The sequence below is a fragment of the Rissa tridactyla genome, chromosome 7 (assembly GCF_028500815.1).
Source record: "Rissa tridactyla isolate bRisTri1 chromosome 7, bRisTri1.patW.cur.20221130, whole genome shotgun sequence".
Taxonomy (NCBI): domain Eukaryota; kingdom Metazoa; phylum Chordata; class Aves; order Charadriiformes; family Laridae; genus Rissa; species Rissa tridactyla.
Genome location: NC_071472.1, coordinates 20,557,637 through 20,573,434, shown reverse-complemented (window position 1 = coordinate 20,573,434; position 15,798 = coordinate 20,557,637). Strand labels below are relative to the sequence as shown.

Sequence of the window (15,798 nt, the reverse complement as noted above, 5' to 3'; positions counted from 1 at the left end):
GAGCAATGAAAAAAACCTTGCACCTGATGTAGAATATATTAAAGAATGGAGCATATGTCTTTCCTAAATAAAGGTAAAAAAATAAATGCTATATATGCAAAAATTAAGTTAAAGACAGAACAGGATTTCCAAGACAAACACTCATAACTTTGTGAGAGGTAGAATTATTGCCCTTTCCCCATTGCCATCTCTTGCCCCATGTTCTTAGTTGTTCCCATTCTCTGCCTTCACAGATTTAAGATTCAAGCTTCATTTCTTTAAGCTCTCTGCCAGATCAAGTCCATCTTTCCACGGCCAGTTTCTCATCTGGCTCTGTTCCAGTCTTCAGGCTGAAATAGCCATGCACTGAATTTTAGTCTCTTGTCAATCTCCTAGATGTGTTCTAGTCTGCCTGCTGCCTTTCCCCATCTTCCACTCTAGGTTTTGCTGGCCTTTCTCCCAGTCTAATCCCCTCAGATATTGACAGAAGTCTATAGGAAACGATACTGAGAATCGGTATCAGTTCTTCGCTGGAATTACTTGATGCCCCCAAAATTTATGAGCAGGTTCAGGGGAAAATCCTGCTCATTCCCAGTAGCATTGGGCTGGATGGTGGCCGGCTGTCATCACATTTCTGAAGAAATCAGTTATCAAATTGAAACGTAATTCACAGGGTCTTGGGGACACGATGGCTTCTTTAACTCTCTAAAATAGTGTGTAAGTAAGTGCTCAAGAAGCACCCACCTTAGCAAATGTTGTTGTCTTTGCTACTGCAGCCATTCTTTCATTTAATATGTTGAAGGTGCAGACGAATAACTTGTATAGTTAGGAATGCACCTGTCAATCTTTATTGCTTTCTGTGACATCCAGTATTTCTGCATTTTTTACTGTTATATTCATCTGAGACAGTGGGGTGTTTTTTCCTTTCCATTGTTTTTTCACTTGTTTATTGATTTGACACACCCTCACCCCCCACCTCTTCCCCTCCCCGCAAGACATTTATTTGCTTTGGATTTTGTTCAGGTTGGTTTTAAATTGGTTAGTTTTACATCTAATCAAATCATAATTGAGTCCTTGGTGCTGTCATATATAAGTATCTGAAGACATAGTAACATTTGACACAACCCTATGTATCATGTTATATGTTTCACTGCATGGGGGAGAGGGTAGAAGATTATTTCTGCGTATTGTGTGACCAATATCCCTGTCTGCAGCATACCATCATGTAACTCTCCCCATTTCTTCCTATATTAAAGACTTTTTTATTTTTCTTGATTTGTCTTATTTTGATTACCTCTTATCTGCACAATGCAGGCATCCATTCCATCCTATAATAAACTTGCATGTACTTCCATTAAAAAAACAACGAACCAACCCAACAACAAAAAAACCCAAACAAACCAACCCACAAGAAAAAGAAGTTATCTTTTTTACTATCTTTAATTCTAGGTATTTATTACAGACGTTCAGTTCTCACTCAGATATTTTTAATGCTCATTCCTGGTGACAGTTAATGGTTTTGACTACAGCTTGTTCACGTTATATTTTCTCACACAGTCCTCAGCTGTCTTAGAAAGAGAAAGATGGATCTAGGATTGCCTTTTTCCTAACGTTATTGCTACTTTATTTTAATTGATAGCATGAGTACAACAGGCATGAGTACAACTGTCAAAGCTGAGCTTTGTATTGCTCCTCCACTTTGGTCTGCTGAGTAAGAAAAGCGTTTTTCATGACAGCGCTTCTGGTTTGAAGCTCTTATGGCAGAAATCCTAGGGAAGATCCTTGTGCAGGCTGGGAGCCAGCCACTCCTTTCATCTTCAGCAGCGATACTAAAGCCTGCAAAGATGCTCTTTTGGCTTTACATACGTTCACTTTTTTAGATTATCCTAAAGCTTCCATTTGACTTGTTTATGGAGTTAAAATACTTTTTCAATGCAGCCTTTATATTCACCATCAGTGAACCTGCTAATACGTGGCAAATGGGAAGATTAACAGGCTGGAACACCTACCAGGACCTACTCATCTGCTTCAGTCTGGCTGAAATAGTTTGAACTGCATTTGCACGCAGCTGTGTGCCAGCAGTACATGTAGATAGATACACCTAGTCTTATTGTAATTTAACTATTCAGATGAATAGCAGTGAAGCTATTGATAATGCGTTCCTAGTTGTGGGCTAGGGCACTCCCCTGTCAAATGAAGCCTGCCCATATTATTGCATTCACAGCAGCTGAATTTAATTAGCTCAGGATGGTCTACAGGTGGTAGAGTCATGCACCTGACTGCAAGGTAGGACAACAATAAAAGTGAAGGCAACCTTGTGTGTCTTGGTTGGACTGCATTATTTAGTGGCCGAGGAACTTGGTGTACTTTCAAAATCATGTTCACGTCATCATTTTGATGCAGTCTGGTACTGGCCAGTCTGTCTCTTGCCTGGGAATCTGGTGCTTCTTGTCCTCAAATCAGATTTTCTGGAAGTGCCAGTGGACAGGAGGAAAACGTGTCAATGAAAGCTGCAGATATCAACCAAAAAATCCCTTGTTCCCTACTTCTGTATAAGCCTAGATAGTATTTATGATGCTGCAGGCCGGTCTGGGGCAAGGTTCCTCGAAGAGCTTCTGGTAACACAGATTACTTTGCATGTCTGGAAACTGAAGAATTCTAGGTTAGTCTATTTACATGTGAGTCATAGGTCTGAGTATTTTTATTGGAAGAAGAATAATAAAAATGAATGCATTACATGGAATTAGAATAAAGTTAACATGGTTGCCAGCTTTTAGTGGGTACTTCTGCAGCCTGAGTAGCACTGTGTACTTGGCCTTAGCAAGGTAACAGCTGGGTTGTGCCCTGACGGTGTCTGTTTGAAATGGCGAAAGAGAAACCATTGAATACCCCGAGTAGAGGCAGCGCATCAGTTAGCTTCTCTCAGTGCATTAGTTAACTTCTCTGTCTATGCATCTCGTTATGCCTTTCTATGGCTTGTGAGGGTACGCACATTTTTCTTGCAGTTCTGGAGGCAAAATGGCTGATCTCTCAGACTTTTAAATCCTCTTTCCTTCCTCCTGATGCAGCTTTTTTCAATACTCTGCCACATGAACTTGGGCACAGACAGGAGCTGTCTTGGTGGCTGGCCCAGCCTCCTCTTTTTGGTTCTATTAAAGCATCACTTAAGCATCATTCAGGTCCCAAGACCTTTGTTCCCTCCTTTTGAAAATGGTAAAATCTGCCTGACCTGCGTGGTTTTGTGATTCATATTTTCTGGTTTGTTCGCTGAATTAGTTTTAACTCAGATCAGTTCCCTTATCTAGTTTGTAACATGGCAGGGGGAGGGATGGCATTTTTTTTTTTTTTCTCCTTTTGGAAGCACTGATTTGCAGTTTTATATAAATAGGGTCTGAGGCATGGGATCAGAACTTCTTACACTGGTTTTGTTGCTGAAGTCAACATATTGCATAACTAATGTTCTCATTTCAAACCATATGTTCCATATAAATATGTAACTTGCTTATCATACCTTGGAGTTGTGTAACATTCTACATGCCTTAAATCAGAGGCACTCTTAATGGGATTAGATGCAATCATAACTGAATTACTGTGGTGTGATAGTGGATTTAGGGGTTTATTCCCCTTAGTCTTGTCTAAGTATGTTAATGAAGAAGAAAGCTCGTTTCAGGTGAAAAGAAAAATGCACGTTTGATATTTTCTTTCAGATGTTCCTAAGCTCCAGCACATATCCTGAGATTCATGGTTATTTGCATGCAAAGGAGCAGGGGAAAAAATCATGGAAAAAATTGTACTTTCTCTTGAGACGATCTGGCCTGTACTTTTCCACTAAAGGTACTTCTAAGGTAAGGGAAGAAAAAAAAAAAAAGAGAGAGAGAGAACTATGAAGTTAGAGCACATGTGTATGTATTTATCGTTTGTTGTAATTGTAATGAAAATTTGAATATCAACTTTTTGTGATAAAAAGGAATAAAAATAATCTATTTATTGAAGATAAAATCTAGAGAGATATTGAGGTATAAAACTGGGAAAGTATTGTCTTAGAAACAGTGGTTTCTTTTTGCCTAAGTTTGCTTCATTCTGGTTAATATTCTTCAATCAGTTAACAGAGTGCCCTTTTAAAATGAGTTTTCAAATAATAGTTAAAATCCTGAAGTATAAGTAGATGCGCTGAAAGGTGGACATAATACTTCATTGTCTAAAATAAACAAAAACCTATGTATAAAAGGATTTTACAGGAAGATTTTGAGAGTTCTCAAATTTTGTCACGGGGTACATTTCATTTTACTAGTTCAACGTTTGATGGCAGTACTTTAAATCTGATTATATGAAACAGGATATAATGGAGTTAAGATACCCTTTGCACAATCCACTTAAAACAATGTTTTTTGTTATTCTGAATTTTCTGTGTTACTGCCAGAGTATTCACTGAAATGTTTTTATATCCTTCAGCAAATTTCTTTTATTTGCTTCCTTGACTTAATTAACCTTAGAGGATGGAGATAATGGTTAGAACTAGGACTGGACAGTATGTTGGTTTTCAGATTATGAGAGTATATTTTATTTTGATGTTTGAAATGCATACTGCTCTCAAAACTTGACTCCTACTGTAATATTATTGTGGCTTGAAGTTAGTGGATGTTTTCCCAGAAACAATATCACTTGTACTTTGGTTTTTCTCCCTCTCTGGAAGAATGAACTCTTTGACTAGAGGGGTTTTTACTCGGCATTATAAAATTAACGTTGAGTTGTCTCTTTCTAGATTTCATGATATCACAGTTAAAACTGCAGTATGTAAGACTGTATTTTGGAACAAGATTAACTTCTATACTCTTCTTGAGTTTCTTATCTGGAGAGGCTGGCTAAAAATAATCTAACTGTATTACATTGCTTTTCTTTTTAGGAGCCAAGACATCTGCAGTTTTTCTGTGAATTCAGCAATAGTGATATGTACATGTCTTTGACAGGCAAAAAGATTTTTGGAGCACCAACTAACTATGGATTCTGCTTTAAGGTACAAGCTTATTATTCTGATACATATTAAAGCAAGCCACAGTTTTTAGGTAAGCTTAAGTTTCTTTAAGGTTTTTGAAAACAATATTCAGCTGTCTGTTATAAAATAGGAGAATTAGTGGCTTTTATTTCAACAGGTATTATCTTCAAGATATGCATTAATGCTAAAAAAATGTGCTGTGGCCTTCTAGCCTAACAAATCAGGAGGAACCAGAGACCTGAAACTGCTCTGTGCAGATGATGAACAAAGTAGGACCTGTTGGATGACAGCAATTAGGTTGCTTAAGGTAATTTTTCAGTGTGGAGTTAACTTTTTGCTGAAATTTACTATGTGAATATTTGATACTGTGCGGTAGAGAAGTAACCCAATTCTAGATTCACATGCAATAGCAGTATCAATTTTGTACTGTGAAAGCTTGTTTTTCTTCATCCCAACAAACAGAGAGAGACCAAATTACTGGAATCATTGTAGGGGATGGGATTATTTTGAAGCCTTAGTCCTGCAAATACTCAACATTAAACATATGCTTATATGTAACCACGTTGAATTCAGTGAGATTGTTCAGTAACGTTGAACAAAGCTACAGGAATACACAAGAAGGGAACTTTAATAAGTTTTTAAAATGTGTCTGTTTGTGTCAAAATAGGAATAGGTCAGTTGGTGTATTAAATGGGTAGTATTTAATGCAGAGTGTACATTTATAAAGGCAGCAGCAACGACGACAATGTTGTGCATTTCCTTATCCAAACACCATTTGTCCCTGGTTTTTAATGGTAAAGAAAAGCATGCGTTATCTTTTACATCTGGAAAAAATTTACTTGGCTTAGGTTTTTAAAATGCTAACCATGTTATTTTCTGGTTTTAGTATGGGATGCAGCTGTATCAGAATTACATGCAACCATATCAAGGTAGAAGTGGCTGCAGCCCTTTGAATGTAACACCTATGGTATGTCCCACAGTAGCTCCATGAATAAATACCTTGTTTCTGCCATTATGCTATTTTTAAGTAACTTGTGTCAGTTATACTACTGACCTGATCCTGCAAATCTTTGCATGTGCAAATGCTTGCCGAAATCTTTAGAGCTGACAGGGTTGACTAGAGAGCTAATTTATTAATTTACTTACTTAATACAAATTGGGTAGTTCAGACGAGTTAACAGGCTTTTTCCCAGTATTTTGGGAGTTCAGCTTATTATCACTGTGAAAAATAATGGAAAGAGGATTTTGAAAACAGAGCAGCAGAACTATAAATGCATTAAAAAAGAAGCAAAGTGTTTAAGGTAGTCAAGGTTACACATGCTGTAAATGACAAATAAGAAAGCTATAACAAGTCCTTTTTGGTATACAGTAATACTTCCATTTTATTTTTTTAAAAATATAAAATATTAAGTACTTAAGATGAATTTCAGCTGGTGTAATACTGACTGGACTTCAGAGGAACACCATAATTTGCCAGAACCGGGTTTTGGAGGAACAAGAGTTGCTGTGTCCGTGTCCTCAATCAGATAGTTGGGATTGGATCCATTTGTCCTTTAACATCTTACGTTATCCCAATTCTTTATGAGTCATTTGATTTCAGACTTTTTCATGGATGATTTATATCACTTTTGTGGTTTTTGTTGGCTAAATTGGGTAAAAATTACTTGTTGCCGGGACTTGTGACAGTGATTTTATGGTGGATTTTTTGAGCTTTTACTACAGTTCTTGCTGTTAAAATGCCTAAAAATATGCATTTGCTATCATAGGTATTCACAAAAATAGTTTTCAGTGATATTGCTAATAAGCATGGCTTGGAAATTGTTCTTAATACACTGACCGTGTCTTTACTTTCTGTTATGTGAAGCTGTTACAGTAGCCAGCTGCTGCTTTTGTAACGGATCTGGAAGCCATTGCTGATTCTCTCTCCTCTTGCACTGTTGCGTGCATTTTAGCTCATGTAGCTTCTAACACAGGCAGAATCTGTAACCAGTATTAAGCATGGCAGTGTTTTTCTACTTGCGTATAATTCGTTAATTAAACAGCAAATTGGATAAACTTGGGAATTAAGTGCACAAGCTAATGAACATACTTCATAGGGGAACCACCTCCACGTTTCATGTTCTCAATAATTCACAACCATGTCAGCTACAAGGAGTTCCCTCCACTCTCCTAGAGGCAAACGTTTTCTCTTGTTTAACCTGTTTTTTTACTTTTGCAAAGTTGTTTACAAGTTACAGTTACTCAGGCAGACGTTATACTACAGTGTCAAGAATTAACAGTGAACTGCAGAACTGCTGTCTTCCATTTCTGGTTATATTCATGCTTGTAACCAAACAGGAACAAAACAGAGCTGCTTTGGTTTTGGACTGGGAAGCTTTGCTAACTGTACAGAAATCTGGGCCTCCTGTGTTCCAGATGTTACTTTAACTTATAGAATGCTAGAATGTTCTTTGAATTGTTTGATATTCCAGTGCCTGCCAGCATTTGAGCCATTACAATCCATATTAAACTCGATTTTGTAAACCTTGGTTTCTGAGAAGTATCTTGGTGAGTTTTAAGACTGTTTTGTCAAACTTCAATGCTTTTTATTCTATTGTAACAAACTTGATCTTCACTGAGAGAAAAAAACCAAGCAGTTTGTTGAGCCTGTGACAAGAGTTAGAAAGGCTGTATTAAACTAGAAGTTAAACTCCATAGAACTAGCCGGTTTCGATGCTTAAATCTGGTAAACTTTGAGTGAAAGTTTATATAGAAAATACATAAATTTGTGACCTATTTATAGCAAAATATTTCAAATCCTTGTTCATTTGATGGTTATGTATAAGACTTTTGTATTTTATCTTTTTTCTGTTTCTTGGCCAACTTAATAACAGTTTTCTAGCTTGTTTTTGACATGCAAAGGGCTAGGTATAGTTAAAAATATAAATAGAGTTTATGGTAAAGTGATGCAAAAAGATGATCTGTCCTGCCAGACTGTAAAATTAAGCTTTGCAGCAGCGTACTGGAATTACAAATGCTCCCTAGGGTATAATGAGTTTGGCTCTGATGGGAAACGCTGCAGATACTTGAAACACCACTTACAAACCATAATGTTTTCTCAGAAGCTGTCTTTTAAATGATGGATCTTTTAAAAAATTAACTAAATTTATTTTTCTTTGTTGCAGAGAAGCATTTCAGAAAATTCTTTAGTAGCAATGGATTTCTCAGGACACAGAAGCAGAATTATAGAAAATCCAACGGAAGCCCTTTCAGTTGCAGTTGAAGAAGGATTAGCATGGCGGGTATAAACACCTTTGCTTTATCAGAATAGTTTTGTTTTGTTTTGTTTTTTTAACAAAAAAGCTTTGAAATCACGTTTTTACTTCTCTCTCATACAGAGGAGAGGGTGTCTACGACTCAACTCACATGGTAGTCCTATTGCCATGTCTAACATGGGTACGTGTGAGTTAATTCATTGCCAGAGAAATGCAATAGCTGGTTCTTTCAATAAAGGCAAAATGTTTTTTAAAATCGTTATTTCTACAGCTATACACAGATCTCAGTCATGGTTCCATCATAAAATCTCTAGAGAAGAGGCTCAGAGACTTATTTTGCAGCATGGACTTGTAGATGGGTGAGTTAATTCTTTACATAACTCTTCTGAGACATTTCTAGTCAACAACTGCTATTTTCACGTACTTCTTACTGGGGGGGTGATGGAGGAAGGAAGATTTTGCACTTACCTAATAGAAATAAAAATTCTTTTATATAGGGCTATCTGGGGATCAGTTGGTTTCTATTTTATATCTTTTGGAAGCAATAAAGTGGTGATCTAACACTTCGATTCTGTCACTGACAGATTACTTATGTCTGCTCAGAGCCAGGCACTTGAGCGCTGTATTTGCACAATATTCTCTGGGAACTGTCAACTTTGGCACCAGTGTCTTTTGTATCTCTTATTAGTGATGAAAGAATGAAAGAAAGCCTGAAAACATTGACTAACCTTATTATAAGATGAACTATGCAGGGACAGTCGTTGGAAAAAAAGTATGCTTTTCCTCATGAAATGACTAAAAATTGTGTTATCCCTTAATGGTAAACAATAAACATTAGGATAAGACTATTCACTTTTAGTTTTGTCTCATTTAAATATTAATTGAAAAAAATGACACAGCAAGTAGGTATTTTATGTTGAAATCCTCCTGGTTTTCATTTCTGTATTTTTATCCTTACTCCCGTATGAAATGGAAACTTGAGCCTCCTTTATTCAATAAGTAATTCCATAAAACTCTAAGTTTTTCTGAGTCTGTTTCTAGTTAGGTACCTGTAACATCAGATTACTCATTTAATTCCTTCAGTTTTAGATTAAGTATGTTGTAATACTGTTTTCTACATCTACAGAAAGGGTTCTAGGAAAAAAAAGAGATGGGAAGGAAAGGGAGACAAAAATAGTCATAATCAGCAAGAATGGCTAATTGGTCTTCTCCTTTTGTATTTTTACTTCTTTTTTTAATTTCAGGGCCCTGTTTTTAAACCTGTCTATTCATCCTGAAACTGCTTCTGTACTCTGCATTCATTTTTGCATTTGTTACATGAGAGGGATGGGACATGGGGAAGAATCCAATATGTATTTCTGAGCAGTATGTCATTCTAGGGATGACGGATCTCCCAGTGTCTTTCAGGGGGTACACATACATACTGTTAAATGAAAACCGGTAGATTTGACAAGTAAAGAGCAATGGTGTTTGAGATGAGGAAGTGAATACCTTGCTAATGTTAGTTCAGTAGTGTTGTTTATGTTATATTCTTGGATCTATTCATAGATACGCATTGGGTTTTTGGTGAGGATGATGCTCTTGTGTAGACTGTCTAGAATTGATTAGAACATGGTAGTATGAGCTGTTGGGTACACACTCAGGAGTTACAATGAAGTCATGAATACGTTACAGCATGTGACAAATGCTGTGCTTTTTGATGGGCTGAAAGAATGAATTGTCACCAGAAATATGGAAGTTTTTAATGGGAATAGTAAGGTTTTTAGCTTCTGGGGACAGGGGGCTAGGCGGAGAAAATAATCCATGATCCAGATCACCTTTTAAGGTGATCCCAAGCAGGGAGATCTCCTGCATATATGACAGAGGTGGTAAGACTTCCGTAATACTGCATGTACCAACAAATATGCTTATAGAAGAAAAAGAGACTGTTATATAGAGGATCTACAGTAGTCTCAGTATTTGAGTAACCCAGTAACAGAATTAGGTACAGCAACAATCTTAAGGTGTGCTATGAATAAATAAATTCTTTAGACCTATTGTTCTGGTGTTAAAACCAACTTTCTTAAAGAAGTTTATGTAACAATATTGTAGATTTCATATTTTACTCTCTAAAGGACATTTGAAGACTTTTCAGTGATAAATGGTTGACAGGATTGCGAACTGATTGGCATTTGATTGATGAATGGGGTAATAGCATTACCAAAAGGCCCATGACAAAATGCAACTGGTCATTCAGCAAATTCCTTGTAAGTTTATGAAAGAGCAGTTTGGAGTAATCCAGCATGTCTAAAAAGCTCCCTTACAACCAGCATTTCTAAGATTCTGTGAACTACAACCTTTTCTTCATAATGAAGTGATCTTTTTAAAAGTTCTTTGACAACTGAAGTAGGTCTGTTGTGATAAGGTTGGAAAAGAGTAAAGATCTTTTTATGTGAAGGAGGACAAATGTTGCTTATCTTTGCTGTTAAAACAAGGAAAAAAGTAAGAAAATGGACTTTAAAGGAATTGATGAATGGCAACATAAATCCTAATCAACCTTTATTTTCTTTCCTACCCCATATGATTACTTTGTGTATTGTTTAATGTACATCTCAGTATTTGGGTGTAGAGACCCCATTTTCAATATCTGCAAAGTGGCACATTCTTATAGTGTCTTTTTCTTGAATAAAATAAAATGCCAGTCCTTAATAACAAACGTACAAGAGATTTCAGTTTATGCAAAGGATATATCTAACTGTGCTCTGAAAATTTTCATTCATGTCCTGGAGAGGGTGAAAGGCCACTAGGTGGTGAGAGAGAGCTTGTTAGGAGAGCCCAAGTCTATTGAGAAGTTTTACTTGTCCTTATACTTTCTGTGTGCTCTTACAAGCCATATGCTGAGTTGGCATTTATCCCTCTTTAATAGCTGAATTAGTCTCTCAGGGCTCTGAATTAGACTGGATGGGGATTTTGGTCGAAATGTTAATGATTATGGACTTCAAATTTCTTAATTCCAGGTATTTTCTTACTCTGTACATATAGAACTCTAAAATCTTTGAGGATTAAATTAGTAGTTTGAATCCATGCTGTTAGTCAGTGAAAATCCACTGTAAGCCTCTGTCTGCTTTCTTCTCCAGAAATCCTTTATTTTCATGTAGTTGTGTTCACATTCCTGGTATGTGATTGGGCAAAAGTAGGCGGCCACTAGTGCTCACTTGGTTGATACCTGCAAGTCGTTCTTGCCCGTTTCTTTGGTGTCCTCAAAGAGGAGCGTGCTTGCCAACAGCTTTCCCTCCATTTCCCTTCTTTGGTACATTGGTTAGCTGTATCTGTTCAGTCCTGCACAGTACAAACAGTTCAGACTCTGTCCACTACAAAGCTGTGCATCAGGTACTTCCCTCTGTCCTCCGGACTGTTATCTGCTGATATTCCAAACCCGGTGATTCAATGAAAGTTGTCTCTTACTGGTATTCATCCTTTGCCTGTAACAGATTATCCTGCCAGGATTATGCCAAAATTACGTCTGTCCATAATTTGGCTGCAATAAATTATCAGTGAACTAGTTGCAGTGACACTGTTGGCCATTGAGAGCGTTGCGGTTTGAATAACGATGCCATAGTGAGCAGAGTGTAGCTCTGTCTCAGTGGGAATTTTGCTGATGTGCAGAAGTGAGTGTGCATTTATGAATATTGGCCAGATGTGAAAATCATTCTGGTATATCTTGCGTTACCTTTTCTGTAAACTTCCTGTTGAACTACCTTTCGAATTTTCCCTGTAATGCTTGTGATTTTGGTAACTGTCAGAGTCCAATGAAAAGTTTTGTCCGAAGCACAAACTTTGAGGGTGCTTTTCTGTCTGAAGAGATAGACTGTAATTCTATGCAGTGTAAAAACTAACACCTACAGTGTCAGTCATTCTGAGAATGCGTATTTTTCATATAATAGACAAAGTGAAGAAGAATTTAAGAAAAAGTATATCCAGTGACACATTTGCAAAGAAATACCGATTAAAAGTGTAACTTATGTAATTAATATTATTTTTCCTTTTCACTAATACTTACTATAATGAATTTACAACAGTTTTAACTGGATGTTTACAAAAGGCTTTCCAGAGTGATCTTACTGTGAAAATTTTCAATCTCTTTTAGGGTATTCCTGGTACGTGATAGCCAAAGTAACCCCAAAACATTTGTATTGTCATTGAGTCATGGATTAAAAATAAAGCATTTTCAAATTGTACCAGTAAGTAAATTTTTCAGTTTATACATACAGTCGTAAAACAGAACAATTGAATAATTGTGATAGAATATTGATGCATTTTTTTTCTTTTGCTGTTATATGGAAGGTGTAAACATAATACCTGCATCACTAAAAATAATTGAGTTGAACATTTTTTAACTTTGCTGTTTGATTTATTATAAAGCTTGACTAGTATTATGAAATCCTAAAAAGTATCTTGAAAAAATAGGCAAATCTATTTGAACTGGAGTAGAAGCAATCCTGATGGCATGGAAGTCATGTATTAATAAAGGTCATATTGCCTTTTCATTTTCCAATATGTGCACAATTTCTTTTTACTCATCTGTTTAGGTGGACTGTGGACAATGTGTGTGTATATCTCACTGACTCATCTGTTCAGGATAGTTTCTCTCAATATTTGGAGTCAAACATTTTTTGCTGACCTTTCCTCTTGATTCATGTTATTGTGATATATTCATGTCCAAGTCTTCTTCAGGGGGAAAATTTTAGCAAAAAATTGATACATTTATTTAGTCCAGCTACTTATAGGTAAGCTGAGATTTCCTAAATTGAAATCATATTTCCATCAGTTTTCATTGCAGATATCATCCAGTTCTCTTGCCAGGGTGGCCAGCTTTCCCCATCTCTTCCACTCCCTCCAGAGATGGTTCATACTGTTTTCTTTACAGGCTACTTCTGTTGAGATGGGGTACACTTCAGCATTATGTGTTTTAGCTACAGATGCTTGACATAATGGAGCAAACATAGCTTTTTCTTCTCTCTTCACAAGAACCTTTCTTTCAGACCACATAGTACTCTACCCTCCATATTTCTTCCTACTGAAGTTTCTAGGAGATTCTGCTGTTTCTCAGTAAAAATCAGTGTAGTGGCATTTTTTTTTGTTTATTTCTGATCTGGTGATCCCCTGTAATTGTTCATCAAATTTCTGTATGCCTTACTTAGGGCTTGTAGCTGATATCCTCCCCTAAAAAAGTTCCTGTAGAATAAAACTGAAGTGTTATTTGGGAGGAGGAAAGGAGTGACTCAATGTTATTTAAAAGAATGGGCCAGGATTTTCATTGTGTTAGGTACAAACAATGGAGGAGTCCTTCATCCAACAGTGGTACCTGTGCCCTGGATCCCATGCGAGCATCAACGTATGCTCTGTAATCAGAATCACAGGTGTAAGATCTCTGTGCGTCTATTGACTGTGGTTGCTTCTAGTATTTACTTTGGGATAACTGTTGTGTGGTTTAGAAAGCCTTCTGAACTCTGTACAAATACTGTATGATTCTGCTTCATTGGGATGTAATTTAACTCTCAAATTTGAGAGACCACTTTTTCTTGCCCCATTAGAAAACAGACCCTCTCTTCTCTAAGAGCAGATGTAGCAGGAAGCTGCAATTATCTTCAGTTTCCTCTGAGCTGGATGATTCTCCTCTTCCCTTCAAAAAACTTATCCAGTCAATTCTAATGTTCTTCTGCAGATGTAAGCAGTACGTTGAGGAATTAACCATATACACACATTCCAAACCCTTGCTCTCCTGTTGTAGGATCTTTGGAGGAATGGGGAATCTTTGTTTTGATATAGAGTGTCTACAGACTTGGGTCAGTTTCTCCATGCTGATTGTCTAGATGACCTGTACTGCTTCAGTTGCAAAACCTCTAAACAAGTAAAGCAGTTTATCCTGTTAGTTACAGGAAAAAAGGTATCTGTGATGAGAACAATCTAATCCAGAGAGAGAATGTGAATACGGAAACTGTTAGTTCCCCAAATTTAGGTATATTTCAGTTCCTTTCTGTCATTTATTTTCCAGTCGCATTCAGTACCCCTCATGGCATTCTCAATACCCTGACTTACCGCATGCTCTGGTTTTGCTAGAACAATAGTCTTTAAGGAGTTCAGAAAATTACTTTTTAATGCGGGAAAAGTTTTGTTTCCAGTTGCTGCTGATCTTCTAAATGAAGTTGCAATTTTCTAAGAAACAAGGCATTTTGTGTTACTGCAGTAAGTTGTTAGCTTATTAGTTGGAGACCAAGGCTACCTTTTCGAACTTCACATTCTACTGTTCTTCCAAACTCTTGCCCTTTTCCAGCTACTGCTAAGAGAATATAAATTTCCTACTAAATGTAAATAAGTTAACAGCATTTAGAAAGTCTTTTTACAAGTTAAAAATCATTCAGTCTCTAAAGTAATTACTTTTCTCTTACATCTTAGCTTTGGGATCCGTTTGGGATCCCATACTGTGAAAACTGGAGAACTTGATAGCTTAAATGTATTTTTCATCCTTACTACTCTGAGTTGATACAAATTAACTTCCGTGTAACCTATCCTGAAATTAGCTGTTCTGTAGTCCATGCAAAAGAAGAAGAATTGATATACATTTCTGGGATTGTCTTTTTCCAATAAATGTTCTCTCATAACGGCCTTGATAGCTTGCAGAAGATGTTAGGTTCCTGGGCAACATAACTTTGATATGAGTTTTTACTTTGCAAAATATTGATGGCTTTAGAATTAGCAATCTGTCTAGTATTCACTTTGAGGTTTGGGATTAACTTGGAAGGAGAAAAATAAGCTAAAAATGGAATCTTGGTCAACAGACATCTGAATTGTCAGCTCTTCCTTGTCTTCAGTGTGTTGGCAGGAAAATTGCATGCATAAGGAAAGTCCGATGGATGATAATCCATTTTCAGGTTCTTGGCTGGAGCACAGGAATTTACACATGTACACATTGATTGTTCCTCAACTATCAGTGTTTGACCTGGGTTAACCAAAGTCTGAGAATAAAGAAATTACAAACTACTTCCAGATATGCTAGGAAGGGGTAGAATAACCAGGAGTCATAAGCAGTTCAACAACTGCTTCAGATGAGAAACCTTAATTACAGGTAAGAGAGCTAATTATATGTTCTCCCTTCCCCTGTACTCAAGAGGGATAGTTGCATCTTTCCCTAGCACACCATCTGTTACTAGCTAGCCCTTCTTCAGTATCTTCTGTTCACTACGCTCTCAATCTTGTAAAGTATCTTTTTTTTCCCTTTTTTAGAATAGTTTAAATGTGTTTTTTTATCTTCTATTTACATTAATACTGACTAGTTCCTATTGCACTGAAGCTTCTTGATATTAGACATGTCAGCAGTAGAAGAAATAAATCAAGAAAGTATATTGTCAGCAGTGCAATACAAATCGTGCAAGAGCTAATGTTCATTAAATAGCATAGGGAAATGTTCGTAAATTTTTAAGCATCTGAAAGTCAAAAGTAATCTTTCAAGGTATGTTTTGCAGTTTCTTCTTTCTCTCTTGTACCTGTGCTAACACATGCATTTGGAGCTGCAGCAGTTCTTTCTCCTACAAC

The 15,798-nt window shown here is 36.7% G+C and overlaps 1 protein-coding gene across 1 annotated transcript in view; it reads left to right on the top strand.

Annotated features, from left to right (window-relative positions):
- GRB14 (growth factor receptor bound protein 14) overlaps positions 1–15,798 on the top strand; it is a 69,753-nt gene that overhangs the window by 49,435 nt on the left and 4,520 nt on the right. The window contains exons 6-13 of the mRNA XM_054209196.1: positions 3,687–3,824; positions 4,883–4,993; positions 5,184–5,279; positions 5,859–5,939; positions 8,137–8,253; positions 8,350–8,407; positions 8,498–8,585; positions 12,353–12,446. Coding sequence (XP_054065171.1) covers positions 3,687–3,824; positions 4,883–4,993; positions 5,184–5,279; positions 5,859–5,939; positions 8,137–8,253; positions 8,350–8,407; positions 8,498–8,585; positions 12,353–12,446 — 783 coding nt within the window. The remainder of the gene's footprint in view (positions 1–3,686; positions 3,825–4,882; positions 4,994–5,183; positions 5,280–5,858; positions 5,940–8,136; positions 8,254–8,349; positions 8,408–8,497; positions 8,586–12,352; positions 12,447–15,798) is intronic.